The sequence below is a fragment of the Schistocerca serialis genome, chromosome 8, assembly GCF_023864345.2.
Source record: "Schistocerca serialis cubense isolate TAMUIC-IGC-003099 chromosome 8, iqSchSeri2.2, whole genome shotgun sequence".
Lineage (NCBI taxonomy): Eukaryota > Metazoa > Arthropoda > Insecta > Orthoptera > Acrididae > Schistocerca > Schistocerca serialis.
The window spans coordinates 281,795,698-281,821,522 of NC_064645.1; the positions used below are offsets into that span (position 1 = coordinate 281,795,698).

The window sequence follows — 25,825 nt, forward strand, 5'->3', positions numbered from 1 at the left end:
GTGCATAAGCTGATGACATTGCTATAGTAGGAAGAAATATCAATACACTCCAAGAAACATATCAGGCAATGGAAACAGAACCCTTAAAAATTGGCCTCATAGTAAATGAAAACAAAACAAAACATATGGTAATGTCACAACATAAGGCCAGAAGAACCCCTAAAAACCTAAACATCAATGGGAAATGCTTCAAAGGAGTGCCCTCTTTTAACTACTTGGGAGCCCTAATAACAAATGATAACAGTATTGGAAAGGCTATAAGGGAAAGAATAGAAGCAGGAAACAGAGTTTAGTTTCCAAATATGCAGCTTTTCAGAAATAGCCTTGTTGCAAGAAAAACAAAACTGCTGATATATAATTCCCTAGTCCACCCAGTTATCACTTATGGGTCAGAGGTATGGACATTGATAGAACATGATAAAAATACACTAAGAACCTTTGAGCAGAAAATACTACACACAATCTATGGGACAATAAGTGAGGAAGAAGGCTGGGGAATGTGCTACAATGCCGAATTACAGGAGTTAATACAATGTAGGGACATAGTAAAATTTGACAATGGCTTGGACTCTTGGAAAGAATGTCAGAGGATAGAATTCCAAAGAAAATGATGAAAGGTGAAAAGGGAGACCTAGAACAAGATGGGTCAATGTCATAATAATGGATCTCACCAATATGGGAGTCCAGGGTTGGAAAAGAGTAGAAAATAACCAAGAAGTGTGGAGGAAGATCATTAAATAAACCAAGACTCGCCAAGGGCTATAGCGCTACTGAAGAAGAAGAAGAATTAGTTCAGGAGCCTCATGAAGAGAAAATGTTTCTGACAATACAGTAGACCTCCTTCTCTAAATCTATCAGAAAAATTGAAAGAGGTTCTGGTCATAAGAAATGTTTGCCAGTGGCAAGACACAATCAATACCATGCTTGCTTTCATGACCAGTATTTCTTTTATATGCATTAGGTCTAATGACCACAAAACAAAAATCACCAAGGACACAATCAATACCTTCACTGCTTGACAGCAATGGTACTGTTACTATGACAATGCTGCTGAAGCAGAGTTACTAAAAATGGTTTTGCGAAATTCTTTTACCATGGAAGATGGAGCAAGTATTACAGAATTTAAATAGCTGCCAGCATGAGTAATTTGGATATCAACATCCTCAGTGTAGCAAAGCAGCTTAAGTCACATACTAAAGGAAAGTATTACAGTGCAAACTGTATAGAAATCACGTTCTTTTCAGAGTATGCTGATAAAATTGCTCAATATTTTGCAATCGTATACAATTGCTCACTTCATGAAAGACTTGTACCTGGAAAGCTGCACAGGTCGCATCAATACACAAGAAAGGAAATAGAAGTAATGCACCAAATTATACACCCATATCATTAACATCTATTTGTAGTAGGATTTTGGAACATATACTGTTTTTCAACATTAGAAAATACCACAAAGAAAATGATCTACTGACGTATATCAAGTATGGATTCAGAAAATCTCATACTCGTGAAACACAACAGGTTCTTCACTCATGCTAAATAATGTGTGGTGTTGACAACAGTCTCTAGTTAATTTCATATTTTAGTGTTTCCAGAAGGCTTTTGACATCATTCATAATGAGTAGCCTCTAAAGAAATAGCTGACTTATCGAGTATCATCTCAGGTGTGCTATTAGAGTTGAGATTTCCTGTCAGAAATGTTGAAGTTCATAGTAATTCAAGGGCAGTTAACTAGTTATATCCAGGGTTCCACAAAGAAGCATTATAAGCACTCTGCTCCTCTCCATCTATATAAATGAGTTGGGAGACTATTTGAGCAGTACTCTTACAATGTTTGCAGATGTTGTGTCACTTACAATCTAGTAAAGCTATCAGAAGTTTGAAGCAAATTACAAAATAATTTAGACAAGTTATCTGCATGGTGTGAAAAGTGGCAACTGTTCTTAAGCAATGAAGAGTGTGATGTCCTCTACATGAGTACTAAAAAAATTCCATCAAATTCTGGTTACACAATAACTCAAACAAATTTAATGGTTGTTGATTCAACCAAATACTGAAGGTTACAGTTACAAACAGTTTCAATTGGAACCATCACATAGAAAATGTTGTGGGGAAAATGAACCCAAAGACAGTATTTTGTTGGCGTAATATTTAGAACAACAAATGTTCTAAAGAGACTGTCTACATTACACTTATCCATAGTCCTCTGAAGTATTCCCCCACAGTATGGGATCCTTACTTTAGTAGCCCATACATTACTACACCTCCGCTGCTACTACGATGGTGTAGTATTGCACCAATCAGCTGCTTAGGGTCCCCTCCAGAGGCCGCTAACCATGGATCTACATCTACATCTACATCTACATCTATACTCCGGTGCCTCAATCACTTGCAGCCAATAGCCAGTGGCCCCTGGCAGGCAGATGCTCTTTATATGGTGGTGCATCAGCTCCGGTCTACAGTCTTGTACATGTCACTAAACTGTATTGTTCTACTTATGTTTATGCTGTCACACCGTGACCTAATAAATAGTTGTTGGTTTCTCATGGCCATGCCTTTTATTTTTTTTAGAGTTAGAACAGAGGTAGCAATGAGTAGAACTTTTGATTATTCAACTTCAGTGGCTGTTTTTTTTTCTGTAACTTCTCCATGGAGGTTGTATTTTAATTGCTTCTCCACCAGCAGTGGCTTACTACAGCTGCCTTGGGAAAACACGTGGTTATTTTGACTATTCTGGCCCCACAGTCTCACATGCACCTGCTGCCATTTCTGCCAGATGACAACTCTGCTGAAGATTGGGAAGCATATGAAATATGGCTCTGCCAGCACTTCATTGTCGTTAGGGTGGCTGACCAGGACACTTGTAAGGCTTCATTTCTGTTGTGGATTTCTTCTCTCGTGAACCAGTTGTTGCATCAACTGGGCACTCTGCAGGAACTGGCCTCACTCCCCATTGATGAAATGTGTAATTTGTTGTCTTCTTATCATTGCAATTGCACCCATATGCTTAACATGTGCATAGAAGTTTACCCACGCAGCAAGCAGCCACAACAATCTTATGGAGCTTGAGCAGTGGAGCTGCAGGATTTCTAAGGAATCCTATGCAGTCTCTATGGTTAGGGATGTAATCCTGCCTAACACCGGCAAAGAAATTTGTCTGAGAGACCATCCTTGTCTGTAGTTTTAAACATTGCTCAGGCCTTTGAAGCCTCCTATGCTGTGGGCCACCAAATCAAAGTGTGGGGGACGTCACCATGGTTAGTAGTGAATCATATTGGTGCAGAGCATCATGCTCATCATGTGAAGAGGAAGTCAGTGACACACAGACCAGAAAACCTGGCCACAATGCATAACCTTAATGGCAACAATGAGCATTTCCATCATGCTTTGTGAAACATGAGACAGCAGCATGCCCCAGGCAGTGGGTGTCATACCGCAAATATCACAAGAAGAATGCATCATTTTGTCATTCTCAGCAAACCTCAGAACAAATGGACACTGATATTCAGTCTCTTTAATTGTTGTCTGCAGGCCATAATAGGCTCTTTGTTGAAGTGTTTTGTGTTGAACAAATCATTGTTGCCTCAAATGGATACTGGAGTGACTCTTTCTCTATTCACCTCTCAAATGTACACATGGCTGGGCTTGGCTGTTGGCTCCTGTCAATCACCGCCTGGTAAGCTACAAAAAACAGCATATTCCTGTTCTTGGTCAATTTACTGCCACCAAGCTCACAAATATGTAGTCAATCCTATCACTTACTTGATTGTTAATGATCTCATACTGAGAATTTATTTGGGTTAACCACTTTCAATGTTTTTGAATTTTCTATTATTGACACTGTACATCTTGCATCATATCAAGTTCCTTATAAAGACCTAAATTCATTGTGTCCTGAATTTTCAGATTTGTTTTCTAAGTGATTATAATGTGCTAACAACTTCACTGCCTGTATCATGCTTAAACCTTCACCTCAGCCATGTTTTCTCTATGTGCGGCCTGTATTATGTCCTTAGGCGAACAAGTTAAGTCCAAATTGGATCGGTTGACATCACTAGGTATTGTACAATTGATTTCAACAAGTGGGTGGATTATGCCACTAGGGACTATCAAAAATCCGTAGAGTCAGCTACAATTTTGTGGAGAGTTTAAGGTCACCGTCAATGTACAATCTGTAACTGACACATATGCTGTGCTTGAAACTGATGAATTACTTGCACAATGGGCTAGGGGCCAATTCTTTTCCAAGTTCGACTAAGCTGAGACCTACCTGCAGGTTTCATTAGGTGACACATCAAAACAGTTGCTTGTCATGAGCATGCCTTTTGGTCTTTATTAATATCAACATTTAATGCTTGGCGTGACTAGCACCCTGGCTATTTTCCAATGCATTTTTGACTAATTCACGGTGAAGGCTCCTTGCTGCATCGACTATCTTGACAATATTGTAATAATGGGCACTGTGTCAGAACAACATTAATGTAACCTCTGTTCTCTCTTTACTGTTTTGCAAACTGAGGGCCTTAAATGTAATTTTACTAAGACACCATTTTTCCAACCCTCTATTGTGTATCTCAGTCATGAACTTTCCAGACAAGATGTTTGACCCCTGGAATAGCATGCTGCTTCTATTACAGCTTTGCCTCATCTGGTCACTCTGCAAGAACTACACTCATTCGTTGGTAAATTAGCATATTATCACAAGTTTTTTCCAGGTGCTGCCACTCTGGCTCGCCCTCTGTACCAACAGTTGTTTCATAAAAATGTGTAAAAATGTTCATTTCAATTAGTTGCCAGCTTGTGAGCATACATTTATGCAGCTTAAAAACAAATTATGCTCCATGCCTGACCTTGCAGCCTTCCAGACTGGTAAATATTTAATCTTGGCCATGGATGAACCCCACTGTTAGGTTGCTCAGACCCATCAATGACAATGGGCCAGAACTGTCCCGAACCAATCACTTTTGTGTCCAAAATGTTCAATGTAGCTCAGCAGCACTGTTTGAAAGTTGCAAAAGATGCCCTTGCGGATGTTTATGCTGTAAATAAATTTCATGTATTCTTATACACTACAAAATTCTACATAATCACAGATCAACAACCTTTAGTTTCCTTGTTCACCCCTCAGCTGCTTTACTTGGCAAAGCTGATCATCACCTTAATTTTGAACCTTATTTTTGTTGAGATGTAATTATGATTTCCATTTCCAACCTACATTCCAGAACACTTTTTGATCAGGAAGAACTGTAGGTTCACACAGAATAAAGACAGGTAATTGATGGTTTCCTCATTATGAACTCCAGGATAGCATTGAAAGTAGGTGAGGACCCATTGCTTAAACAAGTTGTGTGCTTGATACAACACAGTTGGCCTGACCATCTGCTGGGCAAGGCATTCAGTCCGCTGCAAAAACTTCTATGCTTGTCTTTATTGTCTTTCCCTGTTAAGGGATGTCATTCTCTTGTTAACAAGAGGGGGTACGTCCCATGTTGTGATTCCTGCAATGTTGCATAGTCAGGTTCTCAACCTGTTACATCAAGGTCATTAGGGAGCTTCTTGCACTAAATAAGTGTCACATTGGCACGTGTTCTGACCTGGTATTGTTTGTGAGATGGAGCACTTGGTAATGGCCTGCCAGAAGCATTCCAATCAACAGGTGTGATCAAGCTCTGTTTTTTATACCTGGCCAGTGCCCACTGTATCTCGGGAAACAATCCATAATGACTTTGCTGGAACTTTTTAGACACTTTTTGACTGTTGGTTGTTGATGCCTTTTCCAAGTTCCCTTATGTTGTTCATTGTTCCATCTACCACAGCAGATGCAAAGGTCAACGTGCTGTCAGCAGTTTTCCTATCAATGGCCTCTCTTGTACAGTGGTTTTGAACAATGGTCCTCAATTTTGGGCTCAGTCCTTTGGAGACTTTTGCTCATGTAATAGAATCTGTCATGTCATGGCACCTCTGTTTCATTTGCAATCCAATGGTAAAGCAGACTGTCTCATGCAAACTTTCAAAATGCAAATAAGTCATGGGATTTCTAGTGGAGGAGACCCTTATGTTCTTTCTCAGTTCTTACAGAACATGTCCAATTGGGGACAAGAGACCTGCTGAATTCTTACATGGCCAACAGCCATGGATGCTGTTCCATCTCCTACTGTTGAACAGGTGTCCTGCACCAGCACCAATTTCATCATGGTTTGCACCCAGAGCTCCAGTCTGGGCCTGAACATTCAGATGACACTTGAGTTGGATTCCCTGCAGCATCCACAGCTGGTGAGGATGCCATGAGTTCATGGTGAGGACCAGCGAGCACCTTATGACATGCCACTACAATCAGCTGCACCACTGGGTGAGTGCAGACATCTCCCTGCAGACCACCGTACCAGCACCTCTTCCATTGATATCGGTGCCTGCTGCCCTCCTGCCAGCACCACCTTTGCTACCTCTGGACACTGTGGTTCCCCAGCTCATGGCGCCAGCACTGAGTCTGAACCCAACATGACCCCTGCTGGGGTCATCTGCTTGCTCTGCTGTATGGGGAAGAAGATGGTTGCATCTGTGCTTGTGTCACTCTCCCTCCCCCCCCCCCCCCCCCTCCCTACTTGCTGGTCTGCATGTGCTAGTAGCTGTCCATGCCATGGACAAACACTTCAGTCACTATGGATGTGAAATGCTTCAGGCACTACAGATGTGTCAACCATTAGGTAATCATGGAGGAGCTGACACCTTGTTGCTCTTCCCTCCAAGGAAGGAGCAATGAAGCAACCTGCACATTACTATATATTTCCACTGCCACTACTGATGCACCTGTTACACATTTGAGTATGAAGCCACATGGCTGCTGCGGGCCACCCCACCAGAGGCTGCTGACCATTGATGGCACCTCTATCACCTGTAGCCAACAGCCACCAACCCCTGGAGAACAAATGCTCTTTATATTGCTGAGCACTGGTTTCGGCTGGCAGTCTTGTGCATTTCACTAAACTGTATTGTTCCACTTATATTCTTATATTTATGCTGTAATGCTGTAACCTAATAAATAGTTTTGGTTTCTCACAACCATGTCTCTTATTGTACTCGGAGATAGGACTGGTGGAGGACATATAAAAAGTTGAAAGAAGGGAATCTTAAGTTGTATTGTTATGAACTAGGGGAGGCAGTGTCGTAAGTATGATAAGTGAGTTGGGGTTGCAATCATTAAAGGAAAGGAATGTTTTCAGTGGCGAGATCTTTTCAGGAAATTTCAGTCAACAACTTTGTGCTTGAAGTAGTTGTGCCACAAACTTTGCTGCAATTATTCTAATCTTCAGTTCTCCTGATAGAAAACTTTCACATGGACACAATTTATTCCCAAAGTGTTGCATAGGTCTGAATCAGATTTCTCACTTTGTTAGTATTTTCTGGTGTAATGTCAACTGATGGCCAACTGAAGCAGTTATCATCACACTGTGTGGTTTCAGTTGCCTGAGACTGCAGTCATGTGTGTGAAATGCATTTGTGTCCAGTTCTTTTAACCCTCTTAAATACACTTGACGCACAAGGATCCAGATGTTGTGTGCTGTAAATGCAAAACACTTGTCATCATTGTCTGAATGTATTGCCATCTCAACAAGGACATGTTTTGATACAATTATAAGTTTTAAATGATTAATGTAGAGAACTGATATCAAATAATTTTCTTATTTACTGTATAAGTTAAGAATATCTGTGGCAGTACTTTCACTTACGTTGTAGTTCAATGCAAGTAGTTTTATCTTTTCTTTCAATAGCGCCATGTAAGGATTTTATATCAAGTGCAGCAGTATTTTCTACGCTGTCTAGTTTATCACAGCAGCTTTCTCCATTTTTACGAGCATCATAATTTTCTGGCTTTGTTTTACCAAGACTTCTGGTCCTACGGCTCCACACAAGGAAGCCTACAGCTAAGGCTGAAATAAATCAAAGCGATAGTAGTAGTAACCAATGATGCACTAATAACAGCAGGACATGACAGTTAACTTTAGCATTGCCTGTATTGTTTAGAACAAAACGCGCGCACACACACACACACACACACACACACACACACACACACACACACACACACACACACACATATATATACATGTTGCATAGAATGCCCTTAGGGATTTATGAAACAGTGAAAATGAAGGAATAACTTTTATTTTATGAGACAGACAACTTGAAATTTGTATAACACTATTTGCAGTGGAGGTTCTAAAGGCTGATGTACTTACTGACTGAACATGAAGTTTGTGTTTTTGCCTGGCGTCATCTTCATGTATTTTAAAGTTTTTATTTGTGTTTTTCAAATTCTTTCTCACATATTTATATGTGTCTAGAATAAAAATACAGGGGAGTGGGAGGACTGAAATCTTTAGAAAGAGGGTCCTGTAGGAATCCGTTTGTCATGCATGGTGCATTGCTCTTATAGCACTTTTTTGAGTCAAGAAGATGACTGAGCTAACAGTTGTGGTAACCCAGGATATAATCCCACAGTGTCCCCCAAAGAGGAATCAACAGCAGCAGTGGCATGAAAATCTCAAAGACTATGGGAAAAAATGCATTAAAATTATAAAATATATTTCAACAATATATAAGTAATCTTCTAAAATATTCCCATGAAAACCACCTACTGTGGAGAAAAAAGGAAGGATGACTGATAAACTGGCCCCTGTTCCAAGTGAGGAATCTCTGGATAAGGATTTTCGGGAGAGGAACACTTAGGCAAATTTTCTACGAGTCTTGTAGAGTAGCTGGGGATTCTGGAAAGAACAGTGGGATAGTTAATTTGTTGGAATTAGTAGCATCTACTGAAGTGGAATGAAGAGAGATCAGAGCTTACTAGTGAGTGATTACAGGACAATAGGAGCAGTATCAGTGAATGCTGTAACATGTGCTGATATAATTATGTGAAGGACAAATTACTAAGGGGAAACAATGACAAAATTTTTCTTCTTGTACTGAACAGAGGCCATTATCAACTACCAGTGCACAAATTTACATGCCTATATCAAAAGCTGATGATGAGGAAGTATAGAGAATAAGTGACGACACCCCTCTCATTGTCGCAGTCTAACAGTGAGACCTCAATTTTATAGTTTCATTTTACTCACACCATGGATAAAATGTTCTTTCTACCAGCCAGCTGTAACCTGTTTTTGCCAAAAGCTAGTTGATATACTTATACCTGTAGTCTACGGGTAGTGTCTTTGATTCAAAGTCAAAATGTCTTTGGTCCCGGGTTCGGATCCCGCGGCTGCTTAAATTTCGATTAATAATCAGCATTGGCAGCTGAAGACTTCTGGCATAAGAAGTCACCCTCATTCTGCCAATGGCCTTGTCAAAGAGGGCAGAGGAGTGGACAGAGGTTCAGGGCACACTCTTGTCCCAGGGGTGGGAAACTGCCCTTGAAGGCGGAAGAATCAGCAATGATCAACAGCATGAGGATGCAGAAGGCAAAGAAACCACTGCATTAAAGACACAAAATGTGTATCTGCAGGACATGTTGCCTATAATTTAAGTGTCACAATGATCTCACCATTGGAAAAAGATTGAATAATTAACGAAATAATAATGTTCTATCATTTGGGGCATGGAATGTCAGAAGCTTGAACATTATAGGGAAACTAGAAAATCTGAAAAGGGAAATGCAAAAGCTCAATCTAGATATAGTAGGGGTCAGTGAAGTGAAGTGGAAAGAAGACAAGGATTTCTTGTCAGATGAGTATAGGGTAATATCAACAGCAGCAGAAAATGATATAACGGGAGTAGGCTTCATTATGAATAGGAAGGTAGGGCAGAGAGTATGTTACTGTGTGTAGTTCAGTGACAGTGTTGTCCTTACCAGAATCAACAGCAAACCAATACCGACAATGATAGTTCAGGTATACATGCCGATGTCGCAAGCTGAACATGAAGATATAGAGAAAGTGTATGAGGATATTGAAAGGCTAATACAGTATACAGAGGGGGATGAAAATCTAATAGTCATGGGGTACTGGAATGCAGTTGTAGGGGAAGGAGTAGAAGAAAAGGTTACAGAAGAATATGGGCTTTGGACAAGGAATGAGAGAGGAGAAAGACTAACTGAGTTCTATAACAAGTTTCAGCTAGTAATAGTGAATAATCTGTTCAAGAATCGCAAGAGGAGGAGGTATACTTGGAAAAGGCTTGGTGATATGGGTAGATTTCAGTTAGATTACATCATGGTCAGACAGAGATTCTGAAATCAGATACTGGATCAAAATATAGTAGTGATGAAGAGTATGCTGAAGTTTAAGACATTAGTCAGGAAGAATCAATACACAAAAAAGTGGGATATGGAGGTTCTAAGGAATGGCGACATCTACATATACATCTACATCTACATGGATACTATGCGAATCGCATTAAGTGCCTGGCAGAGGGTTCATCAAACCACCTTCACAATTCTCTATTATTCCAATCCCGTATAGCATGCCGAAAAAACAAACACCTCTATCTTTCCATACGAGCTCTGATTTCCCTTATTTTATCATGATGATTGTTTCACGTGGAAAAAACAAACAACTATATCTTTCCATACGAGCTCTGATTTCCCTTATTTTATCATGATGATTGTTTCACGTGGAAAAAACAAACAACTATATCTTTCCATACGAGCTCTGATTTCCCTTATTTTATCATGATGATCATTTCTCCCTATGTAGGTCAGTGTCAACAAAATATTTTTGCATTCAGAGTAGAAAGTTGGTCATTGGAATTTTGTGAGAAGATTCTGTTGCAACGAAAAACAGCTTTCTTTTAGTGATGTCCAGCCCAATCCTGTATCAGTTCTGTGACACTCTCTCCCACATTTTGCGACAGTACAAAACATGCTGCCCTTCTTTGAACTTTTTCAATGTACTCCGTCAGTCCTATCTGGTAAGGATCCCACAATGCACAGCAGTATTCTAGAAGAGGACAGACAAGTGTAATGTAGGCAGTCCCCTTAGTAGATCTGTTACATTTTCTAACTGTCCTGCCAATAAAATCCAATCTTTCGTTAGCCTTCCCCACAACATTTTCTGTGTGTTCCTTCCAATTTAAGTTGTTCGTAACTGTAATACCTAGGTATTTAGTTGAATTTATGGCTTTTAGATTAGACTGGTATATCATGTAACTGAAGTTAAATGAATTCCTTTTAGCACTCATGTGGATGACCTCTACTTTTCGTTACTTAGGGTCAACTGCCAATTTTCACACAATTCAGATATCTTTTCTAAATCATTTTGCAATTTGGTTTGATATTCTGATGACTTTATTAGTTGTTAAACGACAGCACCATCTGCAAACAACCTAAGACAGCTGCTCAGATCATCTCCCAAATCGTTTATATAGATAAGGAACAGCAAAGGGTCTATAACACTACCTTGGGGAATGCCAGAAATCACTTCTGTATTACTCTATGACTTTTGTGACTGTGACCTCTCTGACAGGAAATCACAAATCCAGTCACATAACTGAGACAATATTCCATAACCACGCAATTTCACTAAAAGCCGCTAGTGTGGTACAGTGTTGAAGATGCGGTTGTAGTTCTCTAAGGCTATAGATACAGCAATAAGGAATAGCTCAGTAGGCAACGCAGTTGAAGAGGAATGGACATCTCTAAAAAGGGCCATCACAGAAGTTGGGAAAGAAAACATAGGTATAAAGAGGGTAACTGTCAAGAAACCATAGGTAACAGAAGAATACAACTGATCAGTGAAAGGAGGAAGTACAAAAATGTTCTGAAAAACTCAGGAATACAGAAATACAAGTCTCTGAGGAATGAAATAAATAGGAAATGCATGGAAGATAAGAAGAAATGGCTGCAGGAATAATGTGAAGACATCTAAAAAGAAATGACTGTCGGAAGGACGGAAACAGCATACAGGAAAGTCAAAACAAACTTGGGTGACATTAAAAGCAAGGGTAATAACATTAAGAGTGCAATGGGAATTCCACTGTTAAATGCAGAGGAGAGAGTGGATAGGTGGAGAGAACATGTTGAAAGCCTCTATGAGGGGGAAGATTTGTCTGATGTGAGACAAGAAGAAATGGGAATCGATTTAGAATTAGAATTTAAAAGAGCTTTGGAAGACTTAAGCTCAAATAAGGCAGAAGGGATAGATAACATTCCATCAGAATTTCTAAAATCATTGGGTGAAGTGGGAACAAAACGACTATTCACGTTGGTGTGTAGAATGTATGGGTCTGGCAAAATACTTTTGGAAAAACATCATCCACACAATTCTGAAGGTGGCAAGAGCTGACAAGAATAATATACAGAAGAATGGAAAAGAAAATTGAGGATGCACTTGATGACAGTCAGTTTGGCTTTAGGAAAGGAAAAGGCATGAGAGAGGCAATTCTGATGTTGCAGTTAATAATGGAAGCAAGATTGAAGCAAAATCAAGACATGTTCATAGGATTTGTCAACCTGGAAAAAGTGTTTGGCAGTGTAAACTGGCACAAGATGTTCGAAATTCTGAGAAAAACAGGGGTAAGCTATAGGGAGAGATGGGTAGTATACAATATGTAAAAGAGCCAAGAGGGAATAGCAAGAGTGTGAATGACCAAGAACAAAGTGCTTGGATTAAAAATGGTGTAAGACAGGGATGTAGTCTTTCGACCTCACTGTTCAATCTGTACATTGAAGAAGCAGTGATGCAAATAAAAGAAAGGTTCAGGAGTGGAGTTAAAATTCAAGGTGAAAGGATAGTAAAGATATGATTCGCTGATGACATTGCTATCATGAGTGAAAGTGATAAAGAATCACATGATCTGCTGACTGGAATGAACAGTCTCATGAGTACAGAGTATGGGTTGAGAGGAAATCGAAGAAATCTGGAGGTAATCAGAAATAGTAGAAATGAGAACAGTGAGAAATGTAACATCATGATTGATGGTCACAAAGTAGGTGAAGTTAAGGAATTCTGCTACCTAGGCAGTAAAATAACCAATGACGGACAGAGCAAGGAGGACACCAAAAGCAGACTAGCACTGGAAAAAAGGGCATTCCTGGCCAAGAGAAGTCTACTAATATCAAACATAGGGCTTAATTTGAGGAAGAAATTTCTGAGAATGTACGTCTAGAGTACAGCATTGTATGGTAGTGAAACATGGACTGTGGGAAAACCGGAACAGAAGAGAATCGAAGCATTTGAGATGTGGTGCTACAGACGAATGTTGAGAAGTAGGTGGGCTATAAGGTAAGGAATGAGGAGGTTCTGTGCCGAATCAAGAGGAATGGAATATGTGGAAAACACTGATAAGGAGAAGGCACAGGATGATAGGACATTTGTTAAGACATGAGGAAATAACTTCCATGGTACTAGAGGGAGCTGTAGAGGGCAAAAACTGTAGAGGACAGAGATAGGAATACATCCAGCAAATAATCGAGGATGTAGGTTGCAAGTGCTACTCTGAAATGAGGAGGTTAGCACAGGAGAGGAATTCGTGGCGGGCCGCATCAAACTAGTCAAAAGACTGATGACCAAAAAGGAAGAAAGAAAGTTGATGTACTTTTTCTGTGACCACAAATTACAAGGTCACATTTGCTTTTCATTGTAGATGTCCCTGTTTTTCCTCTTCTACCTGCTACAATTTTCCACCCTCTTGCCATTCCCCCCCCCCCCCCCCCCCTTCCTCTTCAAACATTTAACTGCCTTAGTTCAAATTTTAAGCTCTGAAGCCCTCCATTTCAGTGCCTGTTTTACAATATCCAATTTTCTACCCAACCAGAGTTACATGAATGAGACGAAAATTTGCAAGCTATCAACACACATTTGGGCTCACAAACATAAGAGAATCAAAATTTATTCCCCATGAAAGTATAGTGATTACAAGATACAAGTTATTATGAGATTCAAATTCATTTTTTTGTCACATTTCCCATCATCTGAAATTTTCAACCCCAGGAGTTTATATTCTTCAGTGACTGCTACTGTTCCTACCACCCCCCCCCCCTCCCCCCCCCCCCCCCCAGCTGCTGTGCATGTGAAAGTGAAAGCCCTGGTTCTGGGATTGGGAGGTGCACTGGCCCCAAAGCAAATCTGCCCAATAGATTAACAATGAGGGTCAGTGTGTTAGCCAGCCTAGAAGGGATTTTTAGCTGGTTTCCTGTATGACACTAGATGAATACAGGGCTCTTACCTAAGTCCCACCTCACTTACATGATTCACAAACATTTAGGTAGGAACATCAACATTGTAGGAAAAGACAGATTGCTACTTACCGTAAAGAAGACATGTCACGTTGCAGACAGGAACAATTAAAAGACACTCACGCACAGCTTTTGGCCACAGCTTTCATCAGTAACACACACACACACACACACACACACACACACACACACACACACACACACACACAAACAAACAAACAAACACTCTCTCTCTCTCTCTCTCTCACTCTTTCTCTTTCTATCTCTCTCTCTATCAAGAAAGCACACCCTACGTTCAAACAACCACCAACTCCAAAATCTGAGTGTCTTTTAATTGTGCCTGTCTGCAACAACTTGATGTGTCTTCTTTACGGTAAGTAGCAATCTGTCTTTACCTACATTGTTGGTATTCAGAAACATTTAGAAAACTTTTGCTCACTTTTACTTATATAAACACCACATGCAGACAGTTGGGGGGGGGGGGGGGGCATTTACACACAACATATTCACTCCTTGGGGGGGGGGGTGGTAAGGGGGTGGCAACAGGAAAGGCATCCAGCCACTCCTTAAACTAACCATGCCATATCTGATTACAACCATGCTGACCCTGCACCAAACTGGGACAAAGGTACAAGAAAAAGAAGTAACTGCTATTGTTCCCATCCCTTCTACGTTTAACAGTGCTATATCTTCATTTATTCCACCAATTACCATGTATTTCATTAGACTGCCTTTACATTCAGAACTAATTTTTATATTCTTGTATTAATTTTCTGACCATACAGACTACATCCTCTTAACCTAAGGCTACAGTCAGTGGGTCATCTACACATTGCAATGAGTATACCATAATTTATTTGCACCCCATTCTTTAAAGACTATATTGCCCCTTGTTCCAATCCTATTTCCAGATGACTGTAGTAATCTGTATGATTATTTATTAGTCCAGTATACTCAGTGAGTGAGTTTTCCAAATATGCTATTAACAGTTTTTAAAAATAGTTTCCCCCAGAATTATGAGTAATATATACAGTGTGCATAACACATATTTTTTTAGAATTTCTTTTTAAACTCTCTATTATTCCCCATGTGTCTGTACTGCTTTTCCCTCCAATAAAAGAATATAATTTTCAACATGATTGTTCCCAAGTTTTGTCCTTTGCTTCTACAACATTTGTTCCTGATTTTGGCTTGTGTGTTAAGCTCTATCCTGTTCTAAACTCTTCTAGTATTTAGGCATTTTAAGATATTGTTTTCTTACTTTAAAATTTTACCTCCTTTTTAATTTCCTCAACCCAATAACACAATGAACGGTTTGCATGTTTTTCGCTTCTAATGTTTCTTTGGTTGATTCATGTAATTTGTTTATGATATAATAGTACTGACTTCCTGTAATATCAATGTAGTTTCCATTGATTTTGTATCTGGTCTCTTACGGAATAAAAACTTACATTCTCAAGAGTATTTAAATTTTGTTTAGAGATTGGCAGTTTTCGTTGTAGATTATCTGTGTCACAAAACTAGTTTTCTTGAATCGCCATCACTCTGAATGGAACAGAAATTTGAAATTAACAAGATAGGTAGCACTAAGTGTTACTGCTGTATTTGGCATTAAATTCTTCAGTGAATTTTACTCACAAATATAAAGAGTTTATTACTATTATTACTCACACTGTTTTCTCCAAACAGTCCTATCATTTCATGTCCCCTTTCACTTCCTGCCGGACGCAGTGGCCGAGCGGCTCTAGGCTCTTCAATCTGGAACCGTGCAACTGCTACGGTCACAAGTTCGAATCCTGCCTCGGGCATGGATGTGTGTGATGTCCTTCGGTTAGTTAGGTTTAAGTAGTTCTAAGTTCTAGGGGACTGATGCCATCCGATGTTAAGACCCATAGTGCTCAGAGCCATTTGAACCATTTTTCACTTCCTGTTGTACAGTTAAAATTTCCTGCAATGAAGATCTCTCTTGTTTTCCAATATTGTTTCATTTATTAAGGAATCCATATTTTTTAATATAATGGTTACTCTTCGCTGATAGCAAATGCTCAAAAAATTGTATATATTAAGCTAAATTTAATTTTCATCAGCAGGGTTCTGTTTCTGACCATTCTTCGGAATTTATGTTTCATCGGTTTCAATATTCCATGGTAAATACTTTGATTTTTTTCTGCTACACTATAAAAATGTGTACTCGCTTCCTTGATTTCAATAACATGTCCCTTTTTCTTTGTTTCTGGGAGAAGAATAATAACTAGTTTCCTATTTCCAATTCTTTAATCACTTTTGTTTTATTTTGCCAATGTGGTATTTTGCAAACACAAATTATGATAATTCATTTCCATAGACTTTTCCTGTCTCCTATTATACAGCCATTCTTCTGTTACCTTGAAGCCTTTTAAGTCAAGATTTTTTTCAATGAATAGGTAGTTGTCCTCTTGTATCATTCCCAACATGGAGGACCAGGTAGTTTTTGTTGAAGATTTTCCTCATTTGTTGTGGCCTTAGTCCAAAGACTGGTTTGATGCAGCTCTCCACACTATTCCATACTGTGCATGCCTCTTCATCTCTGAATAATTACTGCACCTTACATCCATATGAAACTGCTTAGCCTACTGTATGTTGAACAAATATATTTCAAGGAAGACGCAATACATGAAAGTCACAGATCAAGTAAACAGAGTAAGACGTGTGTACACTTTAACAGTCAAATCATAACTGAGTCCGAGTCTAGTGGCCGCTGGTTGGCTGGTCGCTTAGTTGGCGCTGCTGCTGCATGGCTGGCAGACAGCACTGCATGTAGAGGACGTGCGTAACTGTGCGGCGGCACTTTGAAAGATCGGCGAGCCACAGCACTTTTCCCCCCTTTGAAGTTTTTGCATAGGTCTTGATGGAGGTGGCCTGTAGATTGCTAACATCCATAGGTATTGTTTGACTGGCCATAAAGTCTCGAGGAGGAGGCTTCCCGTACAGACGTAAGTGTCCCCGATGATAACGGGTCGAGATGACAGGAGACGTGGGGGTCGAATCTGCTGGGGCCCCATGCACCAATCTGCTCACTGCGGCAAGTCCTGTTGTTATAACAGGAGACATGGGTGACGTGTCAGCGTCCGTAGGAGAAGGAGGCGAGTAGAGTTGCTCCGACAGATGATGGTTATCTGGTTCCTGCATGGGCACGTCTCCTGGTGGCGCCAGTTCTTGTGCTGGCACCGACATGATGGTGAGAGGACTGCGTTGTGAGTAATGAGAGATTCCAGTATCCCAAGTGTCAGGTACAGCTGAAGGTGGTGTAGCGGCATCAGGAACAGGTATTGCCGGCACACGAGGCCGATGCTGGTCTGAATGGCGCACCGAAACACCCGTGTCCGTCTGGATTTCATACAGGCGTTGGCCACAGTGTCATAAGATGTGACCTGGACTCCATTTTGGCCGCCTGCCATATCCCCGTACCCACACAAGGTCATATGCGGTGAACCGGCCAAGCGAAGGCACCCACGGCCGTGAGGTGGAAGGCCGCAGAAGGTGAAGTAGCGTGCAGGGCTGTCGGCCATGTAAGAGCTCAGCCGGGCTGTGGTCGCCCATGAGGGTGAAATGGTAAGAAGTCTGAAATTGTAGAATCGCATCATCAGCAGCAGAAGTAGTCAGGAGTTTCCTCATCTGAGCTTTAAATGTGCAGACCAGTTGTTCAGCCTCACCGTTTGACTGTGGATGGAATGGAGGGGCCATGACATGCATGACACCGTGACGGGCACAAAAATCCGCAAAATCGGAAGAGGTAAATTGTGGACCATTATCAGTAACAAGAGTAGAGGGAAGGCCTTCCAAAGAAAAATGCGAGCTAGAGCATTGGTGGTTGCCGCGGTGGTAGGCGACGTGCAACGGACTATGAAAGGAAAGTTAGAGTAGGCGTCAATAACGAGAAGCCAATAAGTACCTACAAAAGGTTGTGCGAAGACAGCATGAATATGCTCCCAGGACTTCTCAGGCGAAGGCCACGGTGACAAAGATGACTTCGGGGCGGCAGCCTGTGACGCACAAGGGCCGCAGGCAGCGACCATGTGTGCGATTTCAGAGTCGATGCCGGGCCATCACACATGACGGCACACCAGAGATTGTGTGTGAGAGACACCCCAGTGCTCTTGGTGAAGGAGGCACAAGACCAAAGCACGCAAAGATGCAGGTACCACAACACGCGGCGAAGCATTTTTGGTGGAAAGGAGGATAACACCATCCCTAGCCGTGAGGTGGTAATGCAAAGCGTAGTAGATCCGCAATGGATCGGAAGTCTTAGCAGACAGACAATCCGGCCAACCCTTTTGAATACAGCATAAAACCCGGGAGAGGGTAGAGTCAGAACCCGTAGCAACCGCCAGCCAGTCCCCAGTGATGGGGAATCCATCCACAACCCGGTGGTCGGCAACATCCAGGTGGAAACACAAAAGATCATCCCTATTGAATGCCAGATCAGGACCCATGGGAAGGCGAGACAGTGCATCAGCATTTGCATGTTGAGCCGTCGGCCAGAAATGAATCTCATAATTGAAACGAGACAAGTAAAGAGCCCAACACTGGAGGCAGTGTGCAGCCTTATCGGGAAGTGACGTTGATGGATGAAACAAGGAAACAAGTGGTTTGTGATCCGTAACAAGATGAAATTTCATCCATTGAGAAAAACACCAAACTTATGAAGAGCATAAATAATGGCCAAAGCTTCTTTTGCAATTTGAGAATACTTTTGTTTGGGCATCCGTGAGCGTTTTGGAGACATAAGCAATGGGTTGTTCAGAACCGTCAGAAAAATGGGGTGCAAGGACTGCACCAACCCCATATTGAGAGGTGTCCATGACAAGAACAAGATGTTGGCCAGGTTGATAAGTAGCCAGGGACGGGGCCTGTTTCAGCATAGTCTTCAATTTCTGGAAAGCCGCATCGTATGATGCGGACCAGTGAAAAGGCATGTTTTTATGCAACGGCTGAGCCACTGAAGCAGCAGACGGTAAAAACTTTTGATAGTATGCTATTTTCCCCAAGAAGGCCTGCAGTTCCTTAACTGATATAGGGCAAGGAAGGGCATCGGTTTGCTGAAGCGGACGAATACCATCCCGAGAGAGTTGAAATCCCAAGTACGTGATAGATGCCTGAAAAAAATTTTGATTTCTGAAGATTACACTTAAGACTGGCAGTCTGTAAGACATGAAAAAGAGTGCAGAGATTTTGAAGATGTTTGTCAGTGGTGGAGCGAGTGACAACATTGTCATCCTGCAATATTTTAAACATAGTTGCACAACAGCAATGGTTTCACATAATAAAATTATAAACAGCCAACTGGCTGCAATGGATTAAGAAATTCTTTACCTAGGTTTTGACAAATATAAATTTGTCTTCTTCAGAAGGTAGCAATTTTACATTAGTAAGGACTAATGTACCATCACCGTTTTTACAATTGTCGGCATAGATCCGTGTGTCAACAATAAAATATAGCCCTAGAATTAGGGTTTGTCACATAAATATAAAATAGCTCATGGATCTTGCAGAGCTCACCTAGGTAAAGAATTTCTTTATCCATTGCAACTGGTCAGCTGTATATAATTTTATAATGTCGTCCTGGTAATTTATACACCCAGGGACAGTGAGCAATAATTGTTCCAAGAATCGCTGAAAGAGAGCAGGGGCGCTGGCAACCCCAAATGGCAATCGTTGGTATTGATAGAGGCCGAAAGGCGTGTTAAGGACCAGAAACTGCCAGGAAGCAGCATCGAGAGGAAGTTGATGATAAGCTTCTGACACGTCAAGTTCAGAAAAATACTAGCCTCCAGCAAGTTTAGTGAACAATTCTTCAGGTTGAGGCATAGGGTAAGTGTCGATAAGGCATTGAGCATTGACAGTGGCTTTGAAATCGCCACAGAGGTGAATATCACCATTTGGCTTAGCAACGACAATGACAGGAGAGGACCACTCACTGGAAGTGACAGGAAGCAAGACCCCTGAAGCAGTGAGATGATCCAGCTCCTGTTTGACCTGATCACAAAAGGCCACAGGAATGGGCCAAGCCTGAAAAAACTTAGGCCGAGCAGTGGGTTTGAGCGTGATATGAGCTTCAAAGTCGTTTGCACGGCCTAACCCAGGAGAAAAAAAAGGGATGAAAAGGTCGTCGGCAAGGAATCGAATTGAGCATAAGGAATAGCATCAGAGCCGATATTGACAGAGTCATGTATGGAAAACCCAAAAACGCGAAAGGCATCAAAACCAAAAAGATTCTTTGCGTTACTATGGTCAACCACAAATATGGGAACAGTGCAAACGACAGATTTGTAGGATACCTCAGCATCAAATTGTCCAAAGAGAGAAATCTTCTATTTACTGTAAGTCCGTAATTACCTAGTGAGAGGCGACAGGATTGGAGAACCCAACTGAAAATATGTCTGAGAATTGAAGATAGTGGCAGCAGAACCAGTATCCACTTGCATGCGAACATCTCGACCAAGGATTTGGACAGTGAGGAATAACTTCCCTGAAAGGGAAGAAGTACAATTGACAGACAACACAGAATCAGAATCAGTGTCATGTTCATGAACATCATGTATGCGGTCGGATTTGCAAACGGATGTCACATGACCCTTTTTTTTTGCATTTGTGACACACAGCGCAACATTGTAGACAGTCTTCTCGTGAATGTTTCGTAAAACACTGTGGGCATGAAGGAAGTTGCTGTGGGTTTTGCTGCAGTTTCTTAGAGGTTTGTTTATGGTTAGGCCGAGGCTGCGCTTGGGAGAGTACTGCGGCCACATCGGCTGATGGGGATATGCCACACGCTTTGTCAACATTGCACAGAGGTTGTATTTCCCCGACGTTGCCCCATGCCTCTATTTGCACTCCAGTGGCGCGAGAAATTTCAAAAGACTGGGCGATGGATAGGACTTAATCTAGAGTCGGATTTGCCAACTGAAGGGCACGTTGCCTAACATCTTTGTTGGGTGCCGATCGGATAATAGCATCCCGTACCATGGAATTAGCGTAGTATTCTTTGTGAACTTCAGTAACAAAATGACACTTTCCACTGAGGCCGTGAAGTTCAGCAGCCCAAGCGCAATAGGATCGATTCGGTTGTTTTTGACAACGATAAAAGGCAACACGAGAGGCTACCAAATGGGTTTGCTTTTGAAAATAGACAGACTGAAGTGAGCACATTTCAGCAAAGGACAAAGATGCAGGGTCTTTCAAAGGAGCCAATTGCTACAAGAATCGATACATTTGAGGTGAAATCCATGAAAGGAACAGAGACTTACGTGTTTGTTAATCCGCGACATGAAATGCCACGAAGTGCTGTTGAAGACGTTTTTTTGTAATCAGACCAGTCTTCCGCCATCTCGCCGTAAGGAGGAAAAGGAAGTAGAGACAACGATGAGAGATGCCCTGCATTTGATGCTGTGATGAAATCACAAATCGCATTTGTGAGAAGCATTTGCTGTTCTATTAGACCTTGCAATAGTTGCTCTAAAGTAGACATGGAAACATGTGGGTCAACGATGGAAAAGAAAAATCCCATCCTCATCACCAATTGTTGTAACTTCAAGTTGAGCAAATATATTTCAAGGAAGACGCATTACATGAAAGTCACAGATCAAGTAAACAGAGTAAGGCGTGTGTACACTTTAACAGTCAAATCATAACTGAGTTCGAGTCTAGCAGCTGCTGGCTGGCTGGCCACTGGCCGCTTAGGTGGCGCTGCTGCTGCATGGCTGGCAGACAGCGTCGCATGTAGAGGACACGCGTAACTGCGCAGTGGCACTTTGAAAGATCAGCGAGTCACAACACCTATTGCATTTATCCTTCAGTATCCTTCTACAATTCTTACCCTCCGAACATCTTCCATTAACAAACTAACAATTCCTTCCATCACAAGTAGCTCCTATCAACCAATTCCTTCTTTTAGTCAATTTAGAACCTCCTTATTAGTTATCTGATCATCTAATCTTAAACATTTTTCTGTTGCATTACATCTGAATAGCTTCTATTTCTTCCTTTAGCCTTTGGTAACCGATTTCCCAAATTGAAAGGGAGCAGGTGCTAATTTTGGTACAGTCCATGTATTTCATTTCCCTGGTGCCCTTGATATCAACACGAGGACCATAAATAAGCTAAATTGGGTAGAAGGTGTGGGGACAATGGGTTAAAGGAGACTGGGGCCAGGAGGGTTACAGCAGTGAAGGATCGTTTTCAAGGAAAACTCCCATTTGTGTAGTTCAGAAAAATAGGTAGTGAAGGGAAGGACCCAGAGGGCCCAGGTTGTGAAGAAGCCATTGAACTCGAGCATGTTGTGCTCAGACGCTTGTTGTGCCCCTGGGTGGTCAACTTTGTTCTTGCCCACATTTTTGCAGTGCTCATTCATTCTGTTGGTCATACTGAGATAAAAAGCTGCCCAGTGACTGTAGCATGGTTAGTATATGACATGGCTGCTTTCACAGGTGGCCCTGCCTCTTATGGCATATGATAAGCATGTGACAAGATTGGAATAGGAAGCACTGGGTGGGTGGATTGTGTAGACCTTGCAACTGGGTCTTCCCATGATGAGAGATGCCCTGCATTTGATGCTGTGATGAAATCACAAATCGCATTTGTGAGAAGCATTTGCTGTTCTATTAGACCTTGCAATAGTTGCTCTAAAGTAGACATGGAAACATGTGGGTCAACGATGGAAAAGAAAAATCCCATCCTCATCACCAATTGTTGTAACTTCAAGTTGAGCAAATATATTTCAAGGAAGACGCATTACATGACACGAGGACCATAAATAAGCTAAATTGGGTAGAAGGTGTGGGGACAATGGGTTAAAGGAGACTGGGGCCAGGAGGGTTACAGCAGTGAAGGATCGTTTTCAAGGAAAACTCCCATTTGTGTAGTTCAGAAAAATAGGTAGTGAAGGGAAGGACCCAGAGGGCCCAGGTTGTGAAGAAGCCATTGAACTCGAGCATGTTGTGCTCAGACGCTTGTTGTGCCCCTGGGTGGTCAACTTTGTTCTTGCCCACATTTTTGCAGTGCTCATTCATTCTGTTGGTCATACTGAGATAAAAAGCTGCCCAGTGACTGTAGCATGGTTAGTATATGACATGGCTGCTTTCACAGGTGGCCCTGCCTCTTATGGCATATGATAAGCATGTGACAAGATTGGAATAGGAAGCACTGGGTGGGTGGATTGTGTAGACCTTGCAACTGGGTCTTCCCATGTGGCAAGAGGTTGGAGGTAGGAGTGACATAGGGATGGACCAGGATATTGTTTTTAAGTTGCGTGAGTGCCTGAATAAGACTTTAGGACACCCTAACCGAGATCCCTTCCATCTCTCATGAAGTATATTCCATTTCCCCTCCAACTTATGCAACATTCTGGTCCATCGCTATGCTACTTCCATTCCCAACCCATTGCCACAGGTGTTATACCCCTATGGAAGCCCAGATGCAAGACCTGCCCAGTCCATCCACCAAGCACTTCCTACAACAGTCCTCTCACAGGCTTATCCTATCCCAACAGAGGCAGCACACCTCTGAAAGCAGCCACATTATATACTAACTGCTGCAATCACTACACAGTTTTTTACAACCAGCCAGCTGTCCACCAGACTGAATGGCCATCAAGAAACCCTGGCCAAGAGCAGACTTGACCATGCAGTGATACAGAATGCAGCTGAGCACAACATACTGAAGTTCAGTGGCTACTTCACAATCAAGGGCATCTGAATTCTTCCCTCCGTCACAACCTTTTCTGAACTACACAGATGGGAGTTACTCTTGCAACACACCCTTTGTGCCCATAACACTCCTGGCCTCAGACTCCTTTAACGCACTCTCCCCACACCCTTTACCCAACAGTTTTCTCTTTCTCTGTCCTGTCACACCCCCACTCCCCTCAATCAACAACATCATGCCATCATCATCATCATCATCATCATCATCATGGGCAACACCCCACCAACTCCGGTATGCTTGTATCATAGGATAATACTTGGTTGTAACAGCCAAGTAACTACCTACTGTGTGAATGATGGATGTCTGGAAAGCAGATGTAAGTCTTAAGACAGTAAATAGAGGAATTTTAATTTTAAATCTTGTACATAATCTGACTGTTCTTAACTGAGGATCACTGAAATGAATAATTTACTTTAATTTTTGACAATACTTGGTTGTAATAGCCAAGAAACTAGTAAATGTCTGAATGATGGATTTAATGAAAGCAGACGTAAGTATTAAACCTGTAAATATTAGAAGTTTAGATTTAATTCATCTACATAATTTTACTGTTTATTGACTGAGGACCATTAAAATTAATGAAACTCAAGTTTTTCTAATTACATTTTTGTAATGTGTTTATGTGACATGTTCCACACCCAGGAGGATTCCCTGTTTTATGGATCTATGGAATGAATAATTAATCTAATCTAATCATGTAGCGAGCACTTGCCTCTGTTTTGGTGTGTGTGTGTGTGTGTGTGTGTGTGTGTGTGTGTGTGTGTGTGTGTGTGTGTGTGTGTGTGTGTAGCCTAACTCAACAAAGGATGTTTCCTTTCACTTGCATGTGTCATCTTGTGAATGCTTATTTTCATTTTGTGAATGTTATTAAATAAACTGCATACACGGTATATGCCAATATTCACAATCAAAGTTTTCTCAGCTAATCATGACATTTTCCAGTTCATAGTTATTGCAAAGGATATTACATACTTACCAAATATGCAAATAAAGCAAGTTATTATTGCTGCTAAGGCACTGGGACTAAGTTGGAAAATTTGGCTTTCAAGTACAGATTCACAGTTTGGCCCTAATGTCCCATCTGGACAAGAACAATTATACTGTGACAGAATGTCTTGAGAAATGCACATGCCCCCATTCCAGCATGGCAGTTGTGAACATCCATTGTTATCTGTGCAGTCATTGTTACCAAATTTCAGTACTTCTTCTGCACACCTGAAATAAGTAAAAAACATAAACCGTACGTTGTCCTATAAATTATTTTGCATACTGTTTAATTTGTTTTGAGTAAATTTAAAAAAAAACTGGGATCAGTGAAGAAATGTGTCATCTTGAGAACATCAAATGGAGGGTTTATTAAAGGGAGAAATTGATATATTAATTAAATTTTAAAACTTGTGTCAGTGTACGAAATTCATGACAATAATAGAAATTCCTGAATGGATCAATAAGTAAAATATGGGGAAGAGAACCACTCACCTATACTGAATTGATGGGTGGTGGGCAGAAACATGTAAAAAAGAACAGTATTGACACTAGCTTTTGACCACTTGCTCTTTTTTTGCCAAAATTACACACATTCACAACACACCCACATTTACACATGTGTTTGGATGTCTGTGGAGTTGTGTGTGTGATTGTGTCTACTTTTTCTAAAAAAAGATCGAGTGCTCAAAAGCTAGTGTGAATGCTATTTCCTATTATTTGCTTTTGTGCTCCAAACACTGATCTGCTTGCTATAGGTGAGTGGTTGTCTTTCACTGATTGCATGTAGTACGTGAGTCTTTGTATTCCACAATTTGTCTTTTACAAGTTTATCCTACTCAACTGGAACTTCACAACCAACAGCATACTATGTTCAGGTTAATGTGCACCTAGAGTACTGTGATACTGAGAGACATCCAATTCTTAGCTTTA

At 41.2% G+C, this 25,825-nt stretch overlaps 1 protein-coding gene across 1 annotated transcript in view; it reads right to left on the reverse strand.

The window, feature by feature from the left end:
* The window catches only part of LOC126416688 (putative neural-cadherin 2), a 78,107-nt gene that overhangs the window by 16,040 nt on the left and 36,242 nt on the right, over window positions 1-25,825 (reverse strand). Inside the window, exons 5-6 of the mRNA XM_050084493.1 lie at window positions 24,885-25,123; window positions 7,728-7,928 (exon numbers count right to left, since the gene is read on the reverse strand). Coding sequence (XP_049940450.1) covers window positions 7,728-7,928; window positions 24,885-25,123 — 440 coding nt within the window. The remainder of the gene's footprint in view (window positions 1-7,727; window positions 7,929-24,884; window positions 25,124-25,825) is intronic.